This window comes from Lontra canadensis, unplaced genomic scaffold (assembly GCF_010015895.1).
Source record: "Lontra canadensis isolate GAN:19392208 unplaced genomic scaffold, GSC_riverotter_1.0 scaffold41, whole genome shotgun sequence".
NCBI classification, from domain to species: Eukaryota; Metazoa; Chordata; class Mammalia; order Carnivora; family Mustelidae; genus Lontra; species Lontra canadensis.
Window position 1 is genome coordinate 14,621,228 of NW_022631035.1, and position 27,513 is coordinate 14,648,740.

The window sequence follows — 27,513 nt, forward strand, 5'->3', positions numbered from 1 at the left end:
GGGGGTGCCAGAGCCCCCGACGCGACGCGGGACGCACTGGGAAGCAGCCCCACCCCCGGCGCTGAGGGAGCCGGGCGGGGAACCGAGGACCGCGCTTCCTCACCCGCTCCGCGGAGGAGCCGGGGCGGGGCGGGGCGGGGCGGGGCGGGGCTCTCCTCCATCAGCCCTACCCCGGCCCCGCTACTGCGCATGGCACGTTGCGTACCTCCCCTCACCCCCAGCAACCGGCCAGGCGGCGCGGCCCTAAACTAAGGAGGCGGAGCTGAGACGGGGTCGGGACTGCTTGCTAACTCCAGGACCAGGTACCGGGCTGGCGGGGCCGCCTGGTGCGCTCCAGGGACCAGTCCCTTCCCGCCCTGACGCCGATTCCATCTCCTCAGGGGCGGGCCTTCGTCAGATCGGCCATCCCGCCCCCCCCCCCTCGCCCTCCACGGGTCCCTTTTCACCCCGTCCTCCTCGATTCCCGCAATGAGAGGGGCTGCAGCCTGAGAGCAGGATAGGCTTGGGCCTGCCCGGGAGACGCCGGAGCGGAGTTGCCGGGCGAGAGAGGCGAGCGCCTGCTTTCCGTACCCATCTTTCCCCCTGACTCCTAGGTGGGGAACTTGGGGCCCAGGTGTCAGTCTGCCCTTCCCAAAGAGGTGGCCGATGCTGTGCTGACCCCCACACCCCCATCCCACAACCCCAATTCCCATCCATCCCAGTCTGGACAGGCAGCGAATCAAGCTTAAGAAGAGAGATTTAGGTGACTCCTTGAATCAGCAAAAACAAAGAGCTTCTAATCGTCCTGTTGTTTTCCAAGAATGTTTCAGTGCCCACTGTAGATTTGGGGTGGCGATGGCGGTGGGGGTAGGGAAGTGAGCGCGAGGGAAGGGGAGTGGTTAAATAAAATTGTTCAAGTTTCCAGGAAATGGGGGACTAATTTTTCTGCCCAGCCTTCTGTTAAGATAACCGAGCATATTCTAACTCGACTTTCCCCGAAGAGGAAAAGCCGTTCGAACTGGTCCTTTTCTTACTGTATAATACCTGTTGAAGTACAACCGTAATTCAGTATGTATTTGAGGCTTGAGGACAGTGCTCCATTGACTGATTCATACTGTCTAAAGACACCCAAGACTGTTTCTTATTCTTGAGAATTGAAGAAACCGAGTCTTACCGGTTACCTGCCTTAGGCCAGGAACCTACTCAGCTATGAGTGCTGAATGGTAAAGTCTGTTCCCCCACCCTTCAGCCAGGTTTCTTAGAGTATGGTAACTCAAATGCAGTGTTTGTAGTTGTAACCCCAGACATAGAAGACGTTTAGGAAAACAGGGACAGAAACAGGGGAAAAGGAAAAAAAGAAATAGAGCAAGGTAAACAAGTTCTTTTCTGTTCTGTTTGGCATCTGGTCAGCCACACTGTCAAATCGGGCCATGTCTTCTTGGTCAGTCGTCATTGTATCTTTGCAGACACTGTCTTGACACTTCTCCCTAGACTTCTCCGTAATCACTCTGGTTTCTAGAGCACAAGCATTGGAACACATCTACCTGGTCCTCTACCAGTTACCTGTGTCATTCTGGGCATTTAACCTCTCTAAGCTTTAAGCGGCTGATCTGTAAAATGAGGAAGATACTACTTACTGTGAGCCGATCTCTGTGAAGCATTTACCATATAGTAAGTTCACCTTAAGTGGGTGCTGCTTTTATTATTTTTGCTATTAACAATATAACAGATAAAGAAGTGCCCATCTGATGTGTTGGGCACCGCAGCCCCTGGGAATGCAATAGCGTATAAGATGCACTTAGCAGTTGACATTGCGGTAGGTGTAAGGGTTGAATACAGAGGCTGAACACCTAACAGAGGTGCGGGTGGGGGGTGGAGGAGAATGGTGGCCAGGGAGGACTTCTGTAGCACAGGGTACATGAGATGAGTAGTAAGGAATGACAGGTCAAAGTTAATCAGGTTGGGGGAGTGCAAGTGGTCCAAGAGGGGAAGCAGAATCTTTAAAGTTCTTCCTTTGAACTCCATTTCCTACCTCCCTTCAAGCATGATGTCTGACATATGGACTTATCCCAAGGCTTGTTTCCCAGCCTTCTCCTTTTTTCTCCCCATTTTCTCCTTGAGTGCATTTGTCACTGTATAGCTTTGGCTGCTAACTCCCAGGTCCACATAGCCATCTCTAACATCTCTCTGAAGCATCAGTCTTACTTTTCTGACTGCTATTTCTTCTCACTTGGATATATAACTATTTTCTCAACTTCAACATGATTTAAAAACTCGAACTCATCTTCCCACCAGAACCACTTCCACCTCTGAGTTTCCTGTTTTGTTGCTGACACACTACTCTTTCCCAGTTACTTGGGCACAAAAAAAATCAGAGTCATCAGAGTTGTCCACAAGTAGAATGGGTTCCGTGATAAGGCAGTGAGTCTCTGGCAGGGGAAGTTTTCAAGCAGAGGCTAAATTAACCTTACATCCTAGGGTTTGTAAAATCTCTTCCCCTAAAGGGTGGAGGATGGGCTAGATGATTTATGGTGTCTTAACTAACTAAATATAATTTCTTTATTTTCCCTTCATCCCCTACCCATCTACTTCTTTTTTGTTGTTGTTGTTTTATTTTATTTTTAAAGATTTTATTTATTTATTGGACAGAGATCACAAACAGGCACAGAGGCAGGCAGAGAGAGAGGAAGGGAAGCAGGCTCCCTGCCAAGCAGAGAGCCTGATGCAGGGCTAGATCCCAGGACCCTGGGACCATGACCTGAGCCGAAAGCAGAGGCTTTAACCCACTGAGCCACCCAGGCGCCCCTACCCATCTATTTCTTAACATTCCCTCTGCCACAAGCTCTTATCACCCCAAATATGGTCCGCTGTAATTGTGTTCTAACTGGCATTCCTTCCTCTGGGGATTTTTCACCTCCCATTCTTCCATCCGTTTGCAGATTAATATTCCTTAGAATGTTTCTTAGAACAAGGCTTCTCAAACATTAGTCAATATAATGGTCCACAGACCAGCAGTGTTACCATCAGCTGGGAGTTTGTTAGAAGTATTAGGCCCACTCCAGACCTTCTAAATCAACATCTGCACTTTTAACAAGATCCTCAAATTTTGTGAATGCACTATAAAGTTTGAGGGACACTATCTTAGACCACTGTTTTGCATTTGTCACTTTTCTGTTTAAAACCTACAGTGGCTCCCTATATGCCTATAAATGCATCCTCTAGCATGCACATAAGGCCTCTTCATTGTTCTCATATATCTGGAGTTGTGCTTCTATAACTGGTTATGCAAAGGGCTGACATAACTTCTCGGTATATTTGGTCAGTCAGTCAACATCACTGAGTTCCTACTACATGATACGCACTAGTCTAGAAACTGGGAGATACACGTGTGGACAAAACAAAGTAAGCACTAAAAATGAGCACCTAATACTATTTCATGCTTGGAATTCCCATTTTCTTTAAGTCCTCTTTGACACTGACACCCAGGTCTGTCCCAGGTTATAGTAGCTGTCTTTCCCTTTGCTGAACACCGCAAGGATTTGCCCATTTCTATGTATGCTTTCTCCAAACCTGCTGAATTAAAAATTTTGAAGGTGGGAGTTTGAGCACCCATAGGTTTTTATAACTACATGACTTAATTTGAAACACATCCTGGTTGGGATCCCATGTTCAGAAAATTAATGAAGCTGTTGGTGTGGTAGTCTAGGAGCAGTTCTTAGGTTTTATTAATTCATAGTGTTTGGAGACTGACTTTACTTTCTATTTCCAGTATTTTCCCAGAGCATAAAAAGTTCCTTCTGCAGATAAAAATCATCTTTTTAATCTACATTAATATTCTATTTTCTTTCTGTTGTAGACTACATATGGATATGGACCCTGCTTCCTCTTAAATTTCTTTTGCACGATGCTTGTGTTTAATGTTATTAAATAATGTGCTCTCTAATAATCTTTTTTTTTTTTAAGTCAGTCAATATTTTTACTATTTCATGCCAGGATAAATGATTCTCAACATGGTGATGATCTTCTATAAGAAGATTAGGATGGGGTGAGGATAAATGCAATTTGATAAAAATATATAGATGATTTTAAAAGGTCTCCTCTTGCCCCTGGATTGAAAACCATTGCTTTGATTTCTCTGAAGCAGTTTCAAGGATTCCAAGAACTCTGTGTATCTGATTAAGTTCCCACTCCCGTTGCTATACCGTATACCCACAAAACCCCAACCCACCTCAAAAAAAAAAAAAAAAAAAGGAAACATGGCAAGGATTTTTTTTCTAGGTTCTTCAAAAGTGTTTCTGATTATTTAGTCATTTTACTTTTAAAGTCATTTTTGTTGAGATACAATTTACCTACAATAAAATATGCCTACATGAAGTATATGGTTTGTTGAATTTCAACAGATAAACTTGTGTAACTATAATGCAATCAAACTACAAAACATTTTCAGCACCCAAAAAGTTCTTGTGTGTCTCTTTGAATTTGGTCCGAGGCAACCAATGACCTGCTTTCTGTCATAGTATTTTCACTTTTTCTAGAATTTCACGTATATGAATACATAGATTTACGTCTGACTTTCACTTAACAGGATAATGTATGTATCCGTACTTTGTTCCTTTTTATTCCTGAGTAGTATTCCACTTGTGAATATACCATGTATTGTTTTTTCACTTACCAGTTGATAGACATTTGGATTGTTTCTGATTTGGGGCCATGGTGAATAACGCTGTTATGAACATTCATGTACAAGTCTATGTGAACATATGTTTCCATTTCTCTTGAGTAGACTACCTAGAGCAGACTTAGTGGGTCACAGGAAGCTACTAAACTATTTTCCAAAGTGGCTGTTACAGTAGTTTGCATCCCCATCAGCAGTGAATGAGAGTTTCTGTTGGTCAGTATCCTTGTCAACGGTTGGTATTGTCAGTTTTTATTTTTAGCCATTTCCGTAGGTGTATAGTGGTATCTTATTGTGGCTTTATATACATTTCCCTGATGACAAGTGATGTTGAGCATCATTTCTTGTGCTAAGTGGCCATTCCTGTTCTTCTGTTCAAATCTTTTGCCCATTTTTTAAAATGAGTTGTCTTATTGAGTTGTGCAAGTTCTTTAAATATTCTGTTTATAAAATGTTTTTTGTACACACACACACACACACAAACACACACACACACACTTCTCTCCCAACTTGTTTATTTTCTTGGTGGTGTCTTTCAAAGGCAGAATTTTTTCATTTTCATAAAGTTTATATTTTTCTTTTTATTTCATGCTCATGGTATTCTTTTTTAAATTATTTTTTCTTATCCCAACATCATGAAGATTTTTCTCCTGTTTTACTTAGTAGTTTCAACTTTTTCTTTACTTCTTTGATCCATTTCAAGTTAATTTTTGTGTATCATATAAGGTAAGGGTGAAAGTTCATTTTTTCTATATGTCTGTTAAGTTGTATCTAGGTTATTTTCCCCCATGGAATTACTCTGGCCCCTCTCTTGAAAATTAATTGCCCATACATGCATGGATCTATTTCTGGATTCTCTGTTCTGTTTCATTGATCCATTTGTCTATGCTAGACCAAAGTACACTGTCTTGATTACTGTAGCATTAAAGTAAGTCTGGAGGGGCGCCTGGGTGGCTCAGTGGGTTAAAGCCTCTGCCTTCAGCTCAGGTCATGATCCCAGGGTTCTGGGATCGAACCCTGCATCGGGGCTTTCCGCTCAGCAGGGACCCTGCTTCCCCTTTTCTCTCTCTGCCTGCCTCTCTGCCTACTTGTGATCTCTGTCTGTCAAATAAATAATAATAAATAAATAAATAAATAAAGTCTGGAAATCAGATAATATAAGTCTTCTAACTTTGTTCTTTTTCAAAATAATTGTGGCTATTTTAGGTCCCTTATATTTCCATATAAATTTGAAGATCAGTTTAGCAACTTCTCTTTAAAAGTCTGCTGGGATTTTGATTGGGATTATACTGAATCCATACATCAATTTGGAGGGAGTTGACATCCTCACAATACTGAGTCTTCTAATCTATGAACATAGTGTATCTCTTATTTAGCTTATCTTTAATATCTCTTAGCCATGTTTTATAATTTTAAACATACAGGTTCTTATTCATAATTTTAAAAAGTTATTCCTAATTATTTTATGTTTTTGTTTGTATTATAGATAGTTTCATTTTTTAAAATTTCATTTTCTAATTGTTCTTCACCAGTATATAGAAATACAATTGGGTTTTGTTATTGAGCTTCTTTCTAAATTCATTTTTTTAGATCTAATAATTTTTTTTGTATAATTCTTAGAATTTTCTACATACACAATCATGTTGTCTATGAATAAAGAGTTTTACACCTTCTTTTCCAATCTGTCTGCCTTTTGTTTCTTTTTTTTTTCCTTTTTGCTTTGGCCAAGACCACTAGTACAATGATGTACAGAAGTGATAGGAGCAGACATTCTTGTTTCGCTTCTGTTCTTAGAGTCAAGTCACTAATTCTTTTTACTACTAAGTATGATGTTACCTTATACATTTTTCCTACATATTTTATCATTTTTAAATAATGTATTTATTAAGTTGAGGGAGAGCACGCATGCACGCTCTCTTGGAGCGCTCCCTCCAAGAGAGGAGGGAGAGGGAGAAGCAGACTCCACACTGAGTGCGGAGCCTGATGGCAGAGCTTGCTCTCAACCCTGAGATTGTGACCTGAGCCGAATCAAGAGTCTGATGTCTAACTGACTGAGCCACCCAGGCTCCCCTTTCATATATATTTTTTACCAAGTTGACTTGGTAAATTCTATTTCTATTCTATTCCTATTTGACTATTCCTATTTGACTGAATTGTTAAATCAAGAATTGGTATTGAATTTTTTCAGATGATTTTTCCCTATCAAGATTTTTTTTTTCTTGTTTACTCAGTTACTCTGGTAAAATTACATTGATTCTTTCTTTTTTTTTTTTTTTTTAAACTAAGCTCTAACGCCCAGTGTGGGGCTTGAACTCATGAACATAAGATCGAGTCACATGCTCTACCAAATTCATTTTTTTCCTGCTCACCCTACCATTTCTTTTAACTCCTTAAAATTGTTTTTAATTTGCATACAACTTTGGACAAAAACAGTTTGGTATATATTGATTCATTTTTTAGTATTAAAACAGTCTTCAGTTCCTGAGATTAACCCCACTTGGTCATGATGCATTATGCTTTTAGTCACTCTAGATATAATTTTTTAAGATTTTTATTTATTTACTTGAGAGAGAGAGAGATCACAGAGGAAGAGGGAGAGGGAGAAGCAGACTTGCTGCTGAGCAGGAAGTGGGGCTTGATCCCAGGACCCTGAAATCATGACCTGAGCTGAACGCAGATACCCAACCGACAGCCACCCAGGAGCCCCTCCAGATATAATTCTTAACTATAAATTAACCAAACATAAAACAAGATCAGGATGATATGAAAAAAGAAACATCTGAGAAATGGCAAAAGTTCTTGGAAATGTATAAACTTTAAAAATTAGTAGAAGGGCTAGAAAATAAAATTGAAGAAATATCTTGGAAAGTAGAGTTTAAAATAGGAACAAAATAAGTATAAGTTAATTCTAGAAGTATGTTTTTATTAGGAATTCTGTAACATAAAAACAGAGAAAGTGGAGGAGACAAAATTATCAAAGAAATAATACAAGAGGGATGCCTGGGTGGCTCAGTTGGTTAAGCGGCTGCCTTCGGCTCAGGTCATGATCCCAGCATCCTGGGATCGAGTCCCACATCAGGCTCCTTGCTTGGCAGGGAGCCTGCTTCTCCTTCTGCCTCTGCCTATCACTCTCTCTGCTTGTGCTCACTCTCGCTCCTCTCTCTCTCTGACAAATAAATAAATAAAATCTTAAAAAAAAAAAATACAAGAATATTTCCCAGCATTGGAAGATCAAAATTTCCACACTAAAAAGGCTATAGTAGGAGAGCCTGGCTGGCTCAGTCCGTGGAGCATGCAACTCTTGATCTTAGAGTCGTGAGTTTGAGCTCCACGTTGGGTGTAGAGATTACTTAAAAAAAATAAAATCTTAAAAAAAAAAAAAAAGGCTAAATGCAGCTAGCCTAGAAAGCAACTAGTCTAGATTGTAGCATGGGGATGGAGAGCCTTAGAAAAGCAATCTTTAGGGAAAAATTGGAATGGATGAGTTCGAATGTATGGTAAAATATATTGATAAGACAAATAGCAGAGATGTACTTTGAAAAAGTCAGTTAATAGATATGTGGAAAACCAAACAAGTAAAAAAAAAAAAAAAAACAAGAGCCATTATCAACTCTAGGAAAACAAATAGTGTACAAGAAAACAGATGTGGTCATCTTTGCCTTAGCTCTGAACCATGTTTCCACAGTCATAACAATGTAAATGTGGACTATTGATGTAATCAAATGGTACACCAGAATTGTGTTAAGAATGAAAGCAAGAAAGTAGGGTGCAGGAAGGTGATGTGGGAGAGTTTAGTCTTCATCTACCACAGTAGAAATTTAGTAGATATATATCTAAAATGGCCATATAAACATTTTTTAAGAATGCTAATAAAAAGCAGGATAAGCAGCCAAAAGAAGTGAAGCTCATTACTTCTGGGAAAGGATCAGTGGGGAATTGGGTCAAGAGAAATTTAAAAATTAAAGAAGAAAACCACATAATAACAAACCTGTCTTTTCTTATAGAGATTGTGGTATTTCCAAATGTAGTGGCTAGAGTACATCCAGTTTTATTGTCTCTGCAAGTTTCTCTAAACCAGTCTTCAGAATCTAGAAATTTATAGGTCTGGTACAGTGCTCTGAGTGGTAGACTCATAGGAGGTTTTTGTTCATCCAAAGGCATTTCTAGGGGCGCCTGGGTGGCTCAGTGGGTTAAAGCCTCTGCCTTCAGCTCAGGTCATGATTTCAGGGTCCTGGGATCGAGCCCCGCATCGGGCTCTCTGCTCAGCGGGAAGCCTGCTTCCTCCTCTCTCTCTCTGTCTGCCTCTCTGTCTACTTGTGATTTCTGTCTGTCAAATAAATAAATAAAATCTTTAAAAAAAAAAAAAGGCATTTCTATAAAAGGAGATTTGACTAACCTGTTTCTATTTTCCTTTTAGGCTTAAATTTTTGAAATTGAAGTAGGTCTACACATTAGGAACTCATGTCTTTTCTTGTAAGTAAACCAGAGCGAATTAGGGTGAGTGTTTCTATTCTTCCGGCTTTACTATTTTTATTATCTGTAAAGCAATGTGTTTTGGCAGATATTGTAGGTTGTTTTTATGTGATGCTCGGAATCCTCTGGAAGGGAGGAATGTGGGAAGTAAAGCAGATATTACAGCCTCCATTCCTGAGAAAAGAGCTTCAAGGTAGAGGCTGACCAGAGACACCAAATACACCCACCAGTTCATCTGATAGAGAAGGAATGGTGGCTTATTTTATGAATATCACTCATACAAAATTAAATGAATAAATGTCCCTTTTCACTATAGATATGTAATTGCTAATAAGCTGCCTATTTCCTATGTATTTTCAGCGAGTTTGTGTGTTTTAAAAATCAGTATCAAATTGTCATTATTGGAACACTTTTTCTAAGTATAATCATGGGTTTTAACTGAAGACTCTTTAAATGTGAAAAATGTTATTACAACTGAAAACTTCACCAGCTAAAATGACCTCAAGAACAAATACTGGATTTATAGCTTGTTTGTAAGCTTCCTTGACTTCATAAAAGAGCATTATATTTTATTTATTATCAAGTATTTAATTTCTAAATGCAGTAGTAATTATTTTAAAATTCTGTAACAAGGAAGAAGTGCTATATGACACATGAACATACCACTTTCTTTAAATATTAAAGTATATGTTATATTTTGTGATACAGTATACATTATTTTTTATACCAAGTTTTTTTATTATTATTATTTTGGGTGTTCATTTTTTTAATTTAGAAAAAAACTGATATAGAGGAGGACAGAGAATGATGTTATAGTTCCAATTCAAAACCCATCTTATACAGCTTATTTCTGAATGTTACTTAATCTTCTCTTTTCTTGTGTTTGTGTATATAAGAATAATTTATACTGGAAAGAGTAAACTTCACTGTTAAGAGGAAAAACAGAATCTCTCCTTAGCCTGAACTCTGTCTGGTGGAAAGAATGCCCCTAAGCCAACCTTGAACACTATTTCTTAAGTGAAATTCAACCTTGATTTCCATTACTTTTACATATGAGCTTTTTCTCTGTGTCAACCTTGCCTGATTCATGTGAAACCAGACCACTGATGAGTATTAAGGAAATCCAACACTCATTTGAAATAGGATAATAAAGTGAACCATGATTGGGGAATTAAGTGTGGTCTTTGTAAACCTGGTAGAAAATGTAAGTGGTGACGTCTTTAGAAATCCTAGTGGATGAGAGAATATTCAACTTACTGTTTTCTTTTACAAATTAACAGAGGTTGTGAAAAACTGATCTCTATTTTCCATATTATGAATTCCAGTAGCATTTTTCACATTGGTATTCATGATCCAAAGCATCTGTAATAGACAGCCATTGAGAGTGTCAGATGGAATCAGAAGGTAGTTTTATGTATAGGAAGGACAAAAAAACCTTCTTCGTTATTAGGGCCAATACTACATGTTTCACAACTATCTGTCAGATTTGAAGATTATTTATCAAATTAGGGCAAAGAAGAATAGAGAAAGGAGTTAACCTATTGTTTTCTATTGACTTAAATCCAGGATTCTTTTAAAATTTTTCCATAGAAATGCATCTTAACTGTATGGCATGATTCTGTTTTTGTAGTTTATGTTTGTCTAATGGCTGATAGCTAATTTTTTGTGGCTTGGAAGAAATACTAATTCTTTTTGGGGTTTTCTTCTTTAGCGGTGGGTCTCGGAAAAGTTCATTGTTGAGGGCTTAAGAGATTTGGAGCTATTTGGAGGTAAGTACAGTATGGCATTTTGCCATCACTTCAGGGTAATGTCACTTTGTTGTGATTTGTTGACTAAGTCAATTGTAAGGGCAAGTATAAACGAAAGCTCTTCTATTCATTTGGCTCCATTTTGAATCCATGGTTTCCCAAAGTTTTGAGGACTCATCTGGCAGTTGACCTTGGCCTGTCTTGATTGTTAGAAAGTCAGTATTTACTTGAAATCATATTTATTTCTTCTAAGTATTCATCCAGTTGAAAGACATATTCTTAAAGGAAAAAAAACTAAGCATTTAAAAGCTTCTAACCTTGAAGATTTTAAAAATAAAATTATTAGAACGAAGGTAGCAATGATATAAAAGTTTTGGTTTACTGATCAATCTAGTTGACTCATCTTTTCATAGTAGAAATTATGAGACTTAAGAGAACTAAGGAAAAAAAAATCTGTCAGGACAAAAATATTAACTGACTTCCTGTTGTAAAATCCACATACTGATTTCGGAAGTTGTAACCTTGCAATTTTGAGGTTTAATAGGGCCAGGCATTTGCCTTTGATTCTTTTCAAATTTTCGAGAACCGTGATCTTAATTTTAGGCAAAGAAAATTCTTTTCTACACAAGTAATAGTAGTAGAGCCCCATTCTTTGTGTCTGGATACCAAGACACTCTTTGGCTAAAGAAGCAAGTTATTAGATTGAGAGCATCGGTTGACTGATCCCCAAAAAAATACCCTCAGATAGATTTCAGTCACTGAGAACTGAAACTTGTTAGTTACTAGGTGATACTTGTTCATTTATTTTCCCTCATGTCACTCAAAAGACCTTCCAGAGGAGTATTATTTGTGAACTCTGTCAAAGTATTCTGTTTTAGACAAATGAGAGTTTAGAAAAATGATGAGTTATTTTTGTTTTAGTTCTGAAGATTAAAAATGAGCTGCACAGTAAAGGAAAAGCTAAATGGGAAGAAAAATATTATATTCTGGTCCTGTTGTCATTTTCTTCTAATCATAAATGGAAATACCATGGTTTAAAAGTAGACATTGGCACTGATGAAAATGGAGTTGGAAGTCCAGTTTACAATTAATTAGTTAAAAATATTCCAGTATATGTGAACTGAATTAAGGATTTTGGTTTCAGCATCTTGAGTGTAGGATCTCTGGCAGACTTTTGACAATTCCCTTGTCTCTCATCTGAGGAGAGTGAAGGGATTGGTCTGTATATTGTTTACAGCTTGATGAAGTATGTATTATGAGGTTTTATACAACTTGGAATTTGCCTTCTACTCTGTAAGATTGGACTTGATTTCCTTTAATCTATTCACTTGGCTTTAACAGACTGTCTTAAGCAAATGTACCTGCCACTTGTATACCAGAAAACTGATGTCCAAAGCAAAAAAAAAAAAAAAAAAAAATCTTATTTTGATGAATTGAGGCTAATTTATCTGTGGCCACTCTCTTCTAACAATACAGTTGGATGCTTTGATTTCTAACTTAAGCTACTTGGAAATATGTGATCATTCCAGTACTTTCCAGTTAAAAATCAACTTTGATGATTTTTCTCACTTTCATAGAATGATAAAAATAAAAAGTACAGATACAGAATTTGTCTGATTTAAGGGAAGGATGTTATTTGAGTTGTCCTTTGCTTTATTTCACCTAGAGTAGCAGAGGGCCAAAAAGCCCTTGCTTTATCTGTATTCAGAATAGAATGCATGTAACTGAAGAATCTAAGTGGGTAACAGTCCCATGTATCCATGTTGCCGTATTAAAACATTTTTGCCTTTTTTTTTTTTTTTTGAAAGCCTGTTTTCTGGTCCCTGCACTTTCTGGGAAATAGCCACATATCTCTGCAACTTTATATTGAATGTTTTGTTCACAATATAAGACCCTGAAACCAGCCTATTGAAAGTAACATTGTGTGCTGATGGACAGTACATGTAAGACTAGAATTACAGCAGCTGAGTTATACTTGCCAAAGAATATGCAGAGAATAATAGCCTTGCCATCTTTTGAAGACCCAGAGATTCATGTTTAAAACGTCATCTTTGTGTAATGTTTTGACTGTGGGTCTCTCTGTGTGTTAGCTAGTGTTTGTGTGCATGTGTATGTGTTTATACCTAACCCTGTGGGCACTTTTTACCATAATGACTCTTAAGTGGTTCCATAAATAAATGTTGTCCTAAGTGTAATCATTGCTATTGTGAATGTGGATGTGTCTTCTGCTAAAAAACAAAATGCCAACAACCAATTTCTCTACTCCAGAACAGCCTCCGGGTGACACTCGGAGAAAAGTAAGTGACTTTCTAGGTTCTAGCATGATGGCTGTTGCATGGGGATGACTTCTTGTGGAAATTTGTGGTTTTGGTTGGCTTATCATTTTGTGTTTCTGCTTATCTCAATGAGTTGTATTTGTAGTGTGGAAATTCAGGTTTCACCCTGGAAAGATTTCAGTGTGTACTTTGGAAGCTGAAAAAGTCTCAGGCACTTTTTGTCTCTGTCTTGGGGATTAAGGTCTCCTCCCCTTCCCGACCCTACCAGTCCCCCACCACCCCTCCAAAGCAAAGAAAGTTTCAACAATCTAAGATGTGGTTATCTTTTAGTGCCTGGTGGTGCTACATTTTCCATCCAATTAGGTCTATTGCTAATTGATTTCAGTCCACAGAGATCATACAGAGCTCTACCTCAATTATAGGCCGTACCTCAAATCTACCTTAAAAACAAAACCCCACATTAAAAAGTACAAAACAGAGGTGCATTTTTTTTTATTGGTAAAAGTTGAAAGACTTTTGTCCTTCCTACTCTTGTAGTTCATTTCACCAATGTAACACCAGATGTGCATAGTGTACCAAGCTATTTTTGATAACATAAATCAGTGTCTTATAAAGAGAGAGGAAAAGAACCTCCGGGGTTCTTTCCTCTGTACCCCCCCTTCCCCAAAAGACTTCTTGGTCTTTTCAGGTGACAGACTTCTGCACATTTTGCGGGGAGCCCCACAGTTGAAGGATGGTGATGTTGACTAGGAATTTCTGAGCAAAGCTTTGGCAGATTGAAATATGTTCTAGCCAGGAGACCAAAAAACATTCCCTGTACCATCAGTTAAATATTTTTCCAGAACAGAATGCCCATTATATATAATTTTTATGTTTTCACAGCTGCTGGCATTATGCTAAGAGTTATCCTGTGTGAAACCTGGTGGTGGTGGGGGGTGGATATAGCATTTCACAAATATTGTCTTTGTGTGCTCCATTGTACTTCATCTTAAACTCTTTAAACAAAGTTATTTAATGGTCATTTCTGGCTATCAGTAGCTTATGTATTGTCCAAATGCTTCAAAATGAATAAAATGGTTTTCATGGCAGGGGGAACTAAGAAGCTTTGCTAGAATTAGTTTCTCTAGATAATTTGAGATTATACTTCATGCTAATACAACTATGCCATGCTGTGTTTAAAGAGAATTTCATCCTTTTCATCTGAATTTTGGCCTTTTCTAACTCTGAAACAGTATACTGGACTAACCCCCCCTTCTTGTGGCAATATCAGACCCGACCTCTTCCTTTTAAAATACTGTCTTTGTTTGCTTGTTTTCCTAAATAAAGGTTGGTTTCTCTCTGAGTTCAGACCTATAGAACATCCACAAACTAGAACTCGCCCATTTTAGGATCACTGCCAGTGAGATGGGAACAGCAGCCACTAGACTAGTTTATCTCATGCAATTCCCGAGTGCCAAGAATTCACATTCCCAATTACCTAAAGAATTTTATTTCCTAAAATGAACACTTTTGAGTCGTTTTCTGTAGTCAGCAAAGATAGTAGAAATACTTGCCAAGTTACTACCTAATCATACCAGTAGTTTACTACATCGTTTCCTACCTAGGCTCAACAGGGGCGTGTCCCTAGTGTGTAGCCTACTAGACAGTACGTCTTCTATGCACTTGCAGCATGGAAGAGGGACATAGGTCATAAAAAAGTATCTACCAGTTTTTCCCAAGGGAGTTATTTAAAATGCATTTAATAAATACTTTCATCTCACAACTCCAGCTGTCCATCTTTGTCTCTATTTCAAATTACAGAAATATTAAGGAGTTTTCCTAGAAATCGGAGGAGAGAAGACCTTCAAATATATAGTAGCTTTAGATTTGTTCTCATTGGGACTATATTGCTACTTGCTAAAAAATGCAGTACTTCCTTACAGAACAGATTCTGTTCTATAAAGCACCCCTAGTAACAAGGGATCTAGTGAGTGTGTCACATGACAGCAGGTGTTTTCAGTCTGGGTCAATATGTTGAACTCTGTCTCTGGTGGAACTGGCTGGTACATGTCCCCAAGCCTCTTCAGCTCATGGCAATGACAAGGTCATGGTCAGGAGACCTTCCCAGTTCAAACTTGACCCATGCAAACCTGTTCTCATGGGTCAAGTATAGCAAGTTGGGGACGTGGTAAGGGATGTCATTAGAAGTAGGCAGGGGCCGAGTCACATCGATCCTCATAGATCAGAGCAGGGACTTAGGGTCTGCAAGCCACCCCCTGAGTTTTATGTTAACTGATGACACTGATGTTATTGAGGAGTAGATTAATACTTCAGAAAACAGGATCCAAAGAAGAACAATATGTACGGATAGTGAGAGGTAGGAAGTTAAGAAGATGGGACTCAAGACTAACTTAGCTTGCAGCTTGTCAGTTCTAAACAAATGGTAGGGGGCGCCTGGGTGGCTCAGTGGGTTAAGCCTCTGCCTTTAGCTCGGGTCGTGATCTCAGGGTCTTGGGATCGAGCTCCACATCGGGCTCTCTACTCAGCAAGAAGTCTGCTTCCCCCTTCTCTCTGCCTGCCTCTCTGCCTACTTGTGATCTCTCTGTCGAATAAATAAATAAAATCTTAAAAACAAACAAACAAAACAAATGGTAAGCTGCCATTTCAGAGCTCCTGGTTTGGGCTTTTTTTTTTTTTTTAAGATTTTATTTATTTGACAGACAGGCAAATAAAAAAAGATTTTATTTATTTGACAGGCAGAGAGAGAGAGAGAGAGGAGGAGGACGCAGGCCTCCCACAGAGCAGAGAACCCGATGCGGGGCTTGATCCCATGACCCTGGGATCATGACCTGAGCTGAAGGCAGAGGCTTATAACACACTGAGCCACCCAGGCACCCCTGGTTTGGGCTTTTTGGTCACATTTTGTCCCTTGGTTGTGTATCTCTCACCTGTCTGAGGCACTTGGGAGGTATCTTAGCATTATTCTGAAGACCAGACAGTGTCAAGAAGCTATAATGGCTATCAGTGATCCTAGAGTTTGTTTTCAGAGCATTGGAAAATACAGGTAACTATAAAAACTAAAATCAAACCAACCTTAATCATTTATCAAGCTCTTCTTAGGATTCTCCGTTTTCTTCGTTTTCTCTGTTCCATCTTATTTGTCGAACAGGAGAGTGACCAAACAGTAGGCAGTAAAAGAGGGAGGAGAAGAACAAAATACATATTAATTGAATACCTATGAGACACCAGGTAGCGCTAAGCTCTTTCCATATTTCATCTCATTTCATTGTCACAACAGCCCTATGAACTGGGAATTTATTCCACTAATGAGATAATAGAGACCCTAAGAGTTTAGAGTGACTTACCCAGGGTCACAGAGCAAGTGATAGACCTGAGTTCAAGTTCTGTCTCTCTCTGGTTCCTGATCCTATAGTCTTTGTATTGTACCATTTATCTTTTCCAAAATTTAACAAAAAGTTCTCTGGATAAGTAGATTTGGGAAATGCTAGGTCAAACAAAGTTAAACAAGTTTCCTTACTATAAAACTTCTCAAAACGAGCATCCCTTATGATTCTTCACGAGGAAGAAAATGCTGCCTTTTCTCATTTAACTGAACATGGAAACTGTTTCTGTGTGTTAACTGCCAAGATCAGTGTTTCAGGGGGCCTACTTGGGGGAAAATCTTGCATTAAAACAACCCAGTAGAAGAATGGACAAGAGAAACAAAGAGGCAGTTTCACCTGGGAGAAACACACATAGCCTACAAATACATGAAAAGATGTTCAACCTCGTTAGTAATCAAGGAAATGTAAATCAAACCACAATGACATTGGCAACAATTAAGTCTGATTAAGTGATGGAGGAAAATAGACCAAGGAAAACATGCATATAATGCTGGAGGGAGTGTAGATGGGTATAACCTTTTTGGAAAACAATTTTGCATTAGTTTGTAAAATTGATCATTCATTTGCTCTGTAACATACCAATTCCATTTCTAGGCCTAAGCTTTAGCATAGCTCTCGTATACACGCATCAGGGGTTTCCGATAGCACAGTTCATAACAGCAGAACCGAAAACAACCCAAAAAGCCCATTGACGCTGGAATGGATAAACTGAGGTAGAGTCTGAGGTAGAACTGCTAAACACAACAATATGGATGAATCTTAAGATACAGAAAAACTGAATTAGAAATTTGCTGACCAGACTCTCTTCCTTGACGAGATTCCTCTTACTGTCGTAGTAAGCGGTGCAAGAGGAAGAGCCCCACGTGGTTTCTTTCCCCAGTGGCAGCATGAACTCTTGAAACCAGATGTGCTTGAAACATCAGGGACCCCCTGCCAGGTGGTACCACCAAGCCAGAACATTCTCGACTTACTCTCTTCTGGCTAGCGCCAAGTCTGGGGCCTTTCGTGTGTTCACAAAGACCTTTTCCTAACTAGCGCTCAGGTTTAGGAACACAGCATATGGAATTTGAGCTGGCCTAAGGTTCTCCATTTCCGTAGGACACACGTCTGAAGAAAGATGATCCAAAAGAAAGAAAAACATGGCCCCGAAATCATGTAAATAAATTTAGGTCTGGAAGAAGGAAACAGCGTTTTGAGCTGGAAAAGCTGTTGGTCTGCCATCGATTTTGATGGGCTCTCTTCTTCTGGACCTCGAAGGCCAGAGGTGTGATGCCCCACATCCTAACTGGCAGAAGTCCCGCTTCACATGTGGCAAGAAGAAGGACGCGGATCACTTCCGCCGCCTGGGATGATGGCTGAGACCCGACAGTACTGTCCCTTGCCTGCAGTCATGTGTGCTGGCTGATTTTTTTTTTTTTTTTTTTTTTTGCTTTCCTTGGAAATGTCAGGGAATAATTGGTCTGGGCTCTTGGTTTGCTAAAGAGTAGATTTCTTATGGCCACATTTTCCCTATACCAAGATTCAGCACGTGACCTTTGCAATCTTGCGGTCAGGACCATAAAATAGGAACCCCTCCCCCACCTCTCCATCCTGCATCTCTTTTATAAACATGGTTTTCTCCAGACATCCTGCCCCCAGATAAGAATTTCACAGTTTTTAGCAAATAAGCCAGTTGTTGGAATGGACAAGCAAATCAATAGTCGACTGAAACTGGGCCTGTCCCCCACCCCCATTCCTATATAGTACTCACATTTACTGGCTCTGATATTAGAGCTGGTGACTACATTGAGCACTGGTGTTTTACATTTCTCATTGAATAGTGCTGGAACAATTTCTTTGCCCCAGAGTCAGAATTTGTGTGGTTAGATGCCAGTCTCCTCGTGGGTCTGAATTGCCACCTCCCACTCCCATCCCACACCCAATTTTCTCTTATTAACCTATTTTTCTTTTTCTTTAGACCAATGAAGCGAGCTCAGAGTCGATAGCATCCCTCTCTAAACAGGAGATCATGAGTAGCTTCCTGCCGGAGGGAGGGCGCTACGAGCTACTCACCATCATAGGTAAAGTCCAGGGACTGCCACTCTCAGGCTCCAGGGTCTCCTCTGTGCCCCCCCTTCCCCAAAATGAATGTGTGCCAGAAGCTGTGAGCTAGTTAGCAGGACTCAGGGTGACAAATTTGGGGGTCTCCTTTGCTTTTGTCTTCCAAGTATGGGAAAAGAGCTCTTGGTACCAGGAGAGAAACTCTTTTGCAGTTTTTTCCTTTTTGGCTTGTACACTTCTGACGTCCTGCGCTGTAGTCAGTTCGAATGGTTGGTGGAGGAGGAACTGAAAGGAGACAAATCAAGAAATGTCAGTCATGAGGGTAACAGTGACGGTTTTAACTTGAATCTCTTTTTTAGATCAGGTCTCTTTAAGGCAACCTTTGTTGCTCTTGTCCTTGTTTATGGCCATTCCCCTTTTCTTTTAGGCAAAGGATTTGAGGACCTGATGACCGTGAACCTAGCAAGGTACAAACCAACAGGAGAGTATGTGACGGTACGAAGGATTAACCTGGAAGCCTGTTCCAATGAGATGGTGACATTCTTGCAGGTAATAAAACGTGAATGGGACACTGGAAGGGTGGGCTCTTAGTTCCAGTAGTAATCACAGGACATCTCTTACATGTGTCTTCTGAAAGTAGCTGGAAGAAAACAAAGGTGGACTAAACCGAGACGTTACAGACACTCTTAATGAAGAGTCCTGGGATTTTGGCACTAAGGCTTCTATAAAGCTGCTCAGGCCAATTTATAGTCCCCTCCTCTTCTCCAAAGAGTGCTTTGTGGCTCATTTATTCACTTGTTTACTATTCAGAGAGGCTAAGTAACTTGCCGGTGGTCACACACGCTTGTATGTGGTTGAGCCGGGATTCAAACCCGGGCAGTCTTGTTGCAGATTCAGGGCAGCCTGCTCTGCAACGACAGCCGTGTCCCAGCTCTCATCACCCTGTTGGCCCAGGGTTCCTTTCTGTTGGAGAAGCGAGTAGCTGCCCTCTTGTTAAACAGGACCACAGATCTGGTAGCTGGCCGGGGGCTAGACTCTCCTTCGCTGACGCAGGCCTGCACTGAGAACCCCTGAGATCCAGGGCCTGGGTCGGTGTATTTTCAGCAGTGGACGTGCAGCCTGTCCTCCTACTTCATTCATAACGTGTCTCTGAATTCATGCTCATCTGATGGTGCTCTAATACCCACCCATTTGTGTGGTCGGAGCAGTTTTGTGGGTCTGAGGATGGAACTGAAAGTCAGTCCCAACTTAGTTATTTGGGAAGAAAGATATTTGAGTTTATTCTAGAGCATGTTGCACTTTAGGATTCTTTTTTAATTTTCTGGAGCAGTGGACAGGTAGAAGGTATAGCTTCTTTGACCTTAGCTCATATCCCATCTCAGGACCCTGGAGTGTCTGTAATTCTTTCGTCCAAATTTATTTTAAAATCCCATAGGTCTGGGGCACCTGGGTGGCTCCGTCGTTAAGCATCTGCCTTCAGCTCAGGTCATGATCCCAGGGTCCTGGGATTGAGCCCCACATGGGGCTCCCTGCTCAGCGGGAGGCCTGCTTCTCCCTCTCCCACTCACCCTCTTGTGTTCCCTCTCTCACTGTGTCTCTCTCTGTCAAATAAATAAATAAAATCTTTTTTTTAAAAAATCCCATAGGTCTGACACTTTCCGTAACCGCTCTCCCACCCGGGTTGCTGGAGAAGCCCCTTCTGATATCTAGTAGTTATCATTTGCTCTCTGGTGCTTTGTTTGCTTGTTCTGTCCATTACAGCATTTTCCTTTACAATGGGAAAACATTCTTTGTTTTCTTACCTTAAAGAGGAGTTCTGTGCCTTGGCCCTTGAAGTCGAGCTAAGCTCTAAGCTCATGACTTCCTAAGTCTTCAGTCAGCAGTTGGTTCTCGATTCTGAGGTGGCGAGCTGGGACCCTTGATTGTGCTGTTGGCAGTTTCCCTGCAGGCGGGGAACTTTTCTTGAGGCTTTTAAGATCGGCTGGCGGAGCCAGACTCAGGCAGAAGCTGGCAGAGCAGTGCTGGGCTCCGTGTGGAGACCGCAGAGCCTGGCCTGTCTCCTCTGGCTGGCCTCTGGCGCAGGCTGCTCCCAGGACTCTGAGAAGAGCTCCGGAAGTACTAGGTCGCCATGTTATTCATGGCGTCCAGTGCGCTTGATTCTGACTTACCATTGCTTTCAGGGGGAGCTTCATGTCTCTAAGCTCTTCAGCCATCCCAACATCCTGCCATATCGAGCCACCTTTATTGCAGACAATGAGCTGTGGGTTGTCACATCATTCATGGCGTACGGTGAGTGGGACATGGGTCCTGGCAGAGAGGTGTTCTGGGAGCTCTGTTGTCAGCCGGCTCACGTGCAGTTTCCCTTCTCTGTTACCCTTTCCCCGGCCCCCACGACTGTTTTCTTCAGGTTCTGCCAAGGATCTCATCTGCACACACTTCATGGACGGCATGAATGAACTGGCGATTGCTTACATCCTGCAGGGGGTGCTCAAGGCCTTGGACTACATCCACCACATGGGATACGTACACAGGTGCAGTCTCGGGCACAACCGCCCCTTCCGAGAGCGCATGAGCCCTCGAGGAAACGGTGGGAGGTTGAAGTTAGTGATGTCAGAGTTTAAACCAAGGCTCAGCATCCTGTTCTCGCCTCTGACTTGGTAGACAGAGCATTTGGTCTGTCAGTTCTAACTTTCTCTTTACTGAGTGGCTTGGTCCTGAGAAGAACATCTGTCACGGACCTCTGCACCCCCACCCCTTGGAGCACCCAAACTGGTGTATGTGCCCCAAAGTCAGCCCTATGCCGAGAGGCCGGGGGGAAGGTAGGTTGCTTAGTAGACGGTATCAGGACAAGCAGCTCATGAAGATAATGAAAGGGAAGATAATGAAACTGGACCCCTACCTAAGTCCACATACAAAGGAGCAGTTCAGATGGCCTCAGTGTCCGATGTGAAACTACAGACTTAGATAGAAGGAAATGCTTTTGTGACCTGAGGCATCGAAGACTTCTAGATATTTTAGAAGTACAAAACATAAGACAAATTGACGGATTTGATTATATCACGATTAAAGATCTCTCTCCAATGAAGGACATCAGGAACAAAATTAAGAAATGGGTGACAGGGTGCAAGATGTAAGCTTTGTGTAAAACACACAGGAGATGTGTAACAAAGAAATCCTGTGCATCAACAAGAAAAGGATGGCAAAGCAATAGAAAAAAGAGCAAATGGTTTGAAGTTTATAAAAGAGGAAACCCAAAGGACTAACTGTTGTATGAAAAGATGCTCAAAGCTGGCAATAATCAGAAAAGCAAATTAAGGGGCGCCTGGATGGCTCAGTAGTTTAAGGCTCTGCCTTCAGCTCAGGTCATGATCTCAGGGTCCTGGGATTGAGCCCCACGTTGGGCTCTCCGCTCGGCGGGGAGCCTGTTTCCTCCCGCCGCTCTCTGCCTGCCTCTCTGCCTACTTGTGATCTCTCTCTCTCGGTCAAATGGATAAATGAAATCTTAAAAAAAAAAAAAAAGAAAGAAAGAAAAGCAAATTAAAACAGGATGTCACCCTGTACACATGAGATGGGTGTAAGGTGGAGGCTGGAGGAGGCCCAAGGCAGTGAGGAGATGGGGTCTCCTGTCCACACAGTGGAAGATGCCCTGACGGCTGGGGTCGCTCGGGACTGGGACCATCAGTGCTGTTCCAGGTGGACACCCCAAAGAAACCCTCAGGGGACAGGTGTGGGTGTCATCGTTCCCATTCATGTGGAGTTAGAGGCAGCGTGAGTGCTCCTCCCTGGGAGAGCGGATGAGTAAGTGTTAGAACCTGGCCCAGAGTATGGGCAACAGTTAGGAGCAAAGCTTAGGTGTACGTAGGGGGCGATACAGAGGGATCTTATAAACAGCACTGAGAGGTGAAGGGAGAATGGGAGGGGTAGCACAGCACCATCAGATAAATTGAAAATATATGCATACAAAACCATGCTACACTTTATAAGAATACCTACAAACAGAAAAGTATAGATTGAAGGCAGTAGATGTCAGGGGAAGCAGTGGTCTGGGAGCATAAAAGAGAACTTTAGCAAAATATAAGTAAGTTTTAAAATCTGGTGATATGTAAATTGGGTCATGCTACTTTCTCTTTTCTCACATATGTGTTATATACATATAAATATGTGTTTATGTATAAATGGCATAAATATATACATGTGTAAGACACACAGCCAGACGCTGCTAGGGAGAGAGCTGACTGGAGCTAGTAGGTGACGATCAAAGGTTTGCGGTGTGAGGGGCTCCGGCTGCCCCGTGACACCCTCTCCCCACCCTCCCAGGAGTGTCAAAGCCAGCCACATCCTGATCTCGTCCGACGGGAAGGTCTACCTCTCTGGTTTACGCAGCAACCTCAGCATGATCAGCCACGGGCAGCGGCAGCGTGTGGTCCACGACTTTCCCAAGTACAGTGTCAAGGTTCTGCCTTGGCTCAGCCCAGAGGTCCTCCAGCAGGTCTGTGCACTGAGTCCTGAGGAGCCCCCATCCCTCACCGACTCAGTGTCCCAAGGGAGCCTTCAGGAATTTTCCGGGATGGGGGTGCTTCACTTCTGGGTGGAGTGAGGGGTTCTAGAGGGAGGGGTTCCCTGTTGGCAGGTGGACCTGGGAGGCTTCTCAGCGTGGGTGTTGGGCGCCCATTGCAGACGGTTTGTTTCCCCTCTGTGGGGTCCCAAACTGGGCCGAATACTATTTCAGTCCCCATCAGAGGCCTTCCCATCTTATAGGGGAGCCTTTTGGAAATAGTTGGTGCTCTCCACACCCCTCCACTAAGCAGGAGCATAGGGCCCCACATTTCTTAGTTCTTGTTACACAGCATCAAACATTCCTTCCTTTAAAATATCAGCTACTCTTCGGTGGTAAGGAAGAGGAAGGCAAGGAAAGTGCGCTGGATTGGAGACAGGCATTCTGTTCCTCTCCCCCATGCCCTTCTCAGGCTATAGATGGAGTGATTTGTGGGTTTTTTTTTCTCCTGATTTAGAATCTTCAGGGTTACGATGCCAAGTCTGACATCTACAGTGTGGGAATCACAGCCTGTGAGTTGGCCAATGGCCACGTCCCCTTTAAGGATATGCCTGCCACCCAGGTAAGCCTGCAGCCTGGTTTCCTTCTTGCCTGCCCTCCTGCATGCCTTTCCCTGCTGTGGAAGGGGACCCCAGGGGAGGAGAGCTCAGGAGCAGGCCCACTGCTCACTTCTATAGGGCCTGGAGCACAAACGGAGGCCCACGTGTCATGTGTCTGTTTAGATGTATAAATCAAGCTAGCACATTTTTTATAAATTTATAAAATATATGCTATCCTCCTACTTTGATAAATATACCTGGAAGGTCTGTTTCTAAATTATAGTTCTCAGACTCCTCAGGTTCTGTGCTACCTGCTACCACATTTTGGCCAATACCTTTGGAACCTTTGGCTTACAAGTTCAATTTCTTTTCATGCCCCTTACAACAACTGCCCTTTGGTCACTCCTTGGCACGCACAGCCAGTAGCATCGTGTACCTTTGGGAGACAGCCTGGGGGAGAGGCTTATCCAGGCCTTATCAAGTCCAGGAAGCAGACTTGGGATAGCTGGGCAAGGATTACCTGAGTCCCAAGTACCCTGGAGCATGATCTAGAACTGGGAGGGGGGTTTGGCTCTGAGTGAGCCTGTCCTTAAGCCCACAGAATGCCCTATGGGAAAAGGGGCACTTAGAGAATGGCCAGAGGGGAGCTCTGTAGAGCAGGGGTCCCAGGGAGGCTTCTAGGAGGAGATGACATTTGAGCCTTGAAGGCAGATATGTGAAGAATGGGAAGTAGAAGGAAACTCTTGGCTAGAGGGAACAGCATGTGCAAAGATCCAGAGTCAAGAAAGGATAGGATCTGGGGAATGGCAATAGTTACAAATAGCTTAAGTACAAGGCACTTCCCGGGGGCTGCTGGGTGATGTGGCTGGAGAAGGAAGCCAGAGCAGATGCTGAAGGACTTTGTGTGCCATGCCAGGGCATTTGGTTCCTGGCCCAAAGCATGTGGAGAACTGCTGGTGGCTTCTGAGCCCAGAAGCGATAGCCTCAGATGCATTTTGTTAGATCACTACAGCAGGTAGATTAGACCTAGCAGACTAGTTAGGAGGGTTATGGAAACATACCTAAGGAATCCAGAAAAATCTAAGACCATCGCAGAAAGGAGCTCTGGGAAAGTGAAAGGCTATGCGAGGTGAACAAGAGGTATGGACCCAGAAACAGCATGGTCCAGTAGCACTTTCTGCGATTGTGGGAATTCCTTATCTGTGCTGCCCAGTACGGTGGCCACTTACAGTGTGGCCAGTGAGATGGAGGAACTGAATTATCAGCCCAATTTAAATTCACTTAAGTATATACAGCTGCCTGTGACTGGTGGCGGCTGTATTAGGCAGCACAGCTCTAGAGAACCTTCCAGGTTTCCGGCCCCACACTTCACAAGGGCAACCCTAAGGTCGGCAGTCCCTGAGGTGGGGCTGGTTTTGCTCGTGTAGAGCCCGAGGACTTCGGCCCCGCTGCCCTAGCGGAGCCTGCCCCCGGGCTCCTGTGCAGCCTGCTACAGGGACAGCCCGGGGCAGGGTGGGACGGGCGCCACGTAACGCACCCCTTTGGAACCAGAGGGGCACCACAAATTGGGAGCCAGGCTCCAAACAAAATGACCTGATGGCCGCCTTCACTCTAGGGTGGGGGCTCTACGGTTGGAAGGCTGTGATCACAGTGTCTTATAAACGGGAGAGGAGACTAGAAGCCCCTTCCTTGCAGCCGTAGTCGGGGGGTGCATTTCTGTAGGCCCTCTCCTTGGCACTTTGGCCTAGCTAAGGGATGGCTGCTGAGCCTGCGACCCGCATTGCTTTTGAAAAATCAGACTTACCCCACTTCTCTTTTCTCTACTCCCCCAAGCCAAATTTGTATTTTGGGAGAAGTGTATTTGTAAGGAAACACTATAGATCTCCCAGGGGCCCCCCGTTCAGCCCGGGTCCCGGCTCTGTCCTCCTCAGATGCTGCTGGAGAAGCTGAACGGCACAGTGCCCTGCCTGCTGGACACCAGCACCATCCCCGCTGAGGAGCTGACCATGAGCACATCTCGCTCAGCAGCCAACTCGGGCCTGAGTGAGAGCCTGGCCCCCAGCACCCCCAGGACCTCCAATGGCGACTCGCCATCCCACCCCTATCACCGCACCTTTTCCCCTCACTTCCACCACTTCGTGGAGCAGTGCCTTCAGCGCAACCCAGACGTAAGGTATCCTCTCCGGGCTGAGAGTGGTCTTTCGGGGGAACATGGAGGATTGGGGGGGGGTGTCGAAGGCCGAGTTCGAGAGGACGCATCTGTCCCGGAAAGGGCTGGGTTCCTGGAGGAGTCCCGAGCCCCTGTGGCCAGAGGGATGAGCACAAGGGTTTACTAAGAAGCCAGCCTGGGTGACTCTGGCTGTCGTGTTTCTGGGGGCTGAGGGAAGAAGTAGAGGTTGCCTGAGGATAAGGTGTAAGCAGCAGGGCTTGGGAAGTCTGGGGCACAGGGATGATGCTGGTCTCTCTTCCAATTTCTCTACAGACCAAGTGCCAGCACCCTCCTGAACCATTCTTTCTTCAAGCAGGTACAAGAGCGCTTTCCCGAGGCTCCCTGGGGTGGTTTTTCCCTTGCCTGTGCTTGCAACCACCCTGCACCACCTTTGCTTTGGGATCCTTAGTGTGTATTCTCTCCTCCTCCCTTTGAGTCAGAGCAATGGCCCTGTTTCCGAAGCCCCTTAGAGGCGCCGCTCCTTCCTCTCCTAGAGATTTTGGGCTCTAACAGGCCAACTGTCATGGGGCCACTTGGCCCCATGGTGTCCCGGGAACCAGAGCAACGGGATCCACCCCAACTGTCTCTCCTCCCTCAGATCAAGCGACGCGCCTCAGAGGCCTTGCCTGAGTTACTTCGCCCCGTCACCCCCATCACCAATTTTGAGGGCAGCCAGCCTCAGGATCACAGCGGGATCTTTGGCCTGGTAACAAACCTGGAAGAGCTAGAGGTGGACGACTGGGAGTTCTGAGCCTCTGAAGAACGTTCACATTCTCCGTCCCGGGTCGCATGAGCCCCGGGGGCCCTTCCCGAGGGCTGGCCACATTCCCACCCTCCTGGGTGCAGATTGGGTAGAAAGGACATTTCTGCCACCAGAGTTGGCCGCTTACTCACTGGGAGAGAAATTCCCAAAGAGAAACCTTCTTTACTGCTCTGAGACTTCTGAGACACAAGGGAATCCCAGCAACCAGTGATCAGAGAGGCCGGGAAGCTGACATTCCATCCTGGGAGCTCAGGCGACCTCTTCAGAAGGAAGAGATGCTATTCTGGCCCCAGAGGGCTGAAGGCCAAGCCCAGGGTTTGACTCTTTGATCCAGGGGACTGTGGGACTTCCTCTTCTCACTCTTGCTGTCCTACCAGGCTGTTCCATTCTCTTCCTCTGCTCTCAGATCCTATAGGTCCATGGAGGGGCAAGCAATAAGCAATCTGCCTCCGATCCTATCCCCCAGACCGCGCCCTAATGATTGGAACGAAAGGAAGGGCATTTTTTTCTTGTTAAGCACCATGTGAAGGGAATAGTCCCTCCTTATCCCTCTCATTGCTTGGGCTGCAACATCTAGAACTTTCCCATAGTTCATTGTGTGGTTCATCCCTTCCCCACCAAGAGTCCATCTTACTGCCTTCTGCTGGCTGCCTTGAGGCTTTCTCCAAGGCCACAATGTCTTGCCTAGCCTGAGGATTTAAGTCCTTATGCCGCTTTAGTTTCATCACCAGAACAAATTAAAATTTTTGGAGAATCCACTGGAGAGTGGCATTGCTGTGTGCTGGCTATACAGTCACTCAGTCCCACATTCTCTGTCCCAGAGCGGTCCCAGGAGCGCACACAGAAGCATGGCTGTAACCACTTTCATTAAGA

General features: G+C 43.2%; 1 protein-coding gene across 6 annotated transcripts; it reads left to right on the plus strand.

Moving 5' to 3' along the window:
* STRADA (STE20 related adaptor alpha) lies at positions 1 to 27,411 on the plus strand. Of its 6 annotated transcripts, none has more exons than XM_032870865.1 (13): positions 1 to 302; positions 9,072 to 9,151; positions 10,839 to 10,896; positions 13,144 to 13,172; positions 18,492 to 18,594; positions 19,002 to 19,123; positions 20,755 to 20,863; positions 20,982 to 21,105; positions 22,892 to 23,063; positions 23,587 to 23,691; positions 25,600 to 25,841; positions 26,151 to 26,193; positions 26,476 to 27,411. In XM_032870865.1, the coding sequence occupies exons 2-13, from the start codon at positions 9,116 to 9,118 to the stop codon at positions 26,626 to 26,628; spliced, it is 1,296 nt and encodes a 431-aa protein (XP_032726756.1). In that variant the 5' UTR covers positions 1 to 302; positions 9,072 to 9,115; the 3' UTR covers positions 26,629 to 27,411. The 6 variants fall into 6 exon arrangements, with proteins under 6 accessions (XP_032726756.1, XP_032726757.1, XP_032726759.1 ...); XM_032870866.1 differs by having other exon boundaries at positions 9,072 to 9,127; positions 26,476 to 26,628; XM_032870868.1 differs by lacking the exon at positions 13,144 to 13,172 and having other exon boundaries at positions 26,476 to 26,628.
* Positions 27,412 to 27,513: the final 102 nt, after the last annotated feature.

Coding starts and splice junctions, on each gene's coding strand:
- STRADA (XM_032870865.1), top strand. CDS start 9,116: ATGTCTTTTCTTGTAAGTAAACCAGAGCGAATTAGG. Junction 10,897..13,143: donor AGATTTGGAGCTATTTGGAG/GTAAGTACAGTA, acceptor TCTCTACTCCAG/AACAGCCTCCGGGTGACACT. Junction 25,842..26,150: donor CAGCGCAACCCAGACGTAAG/GTATCCTCTCCG, acceptor ATTTCTCTACAG/ACCAAGTGCCAGCACCCTCC.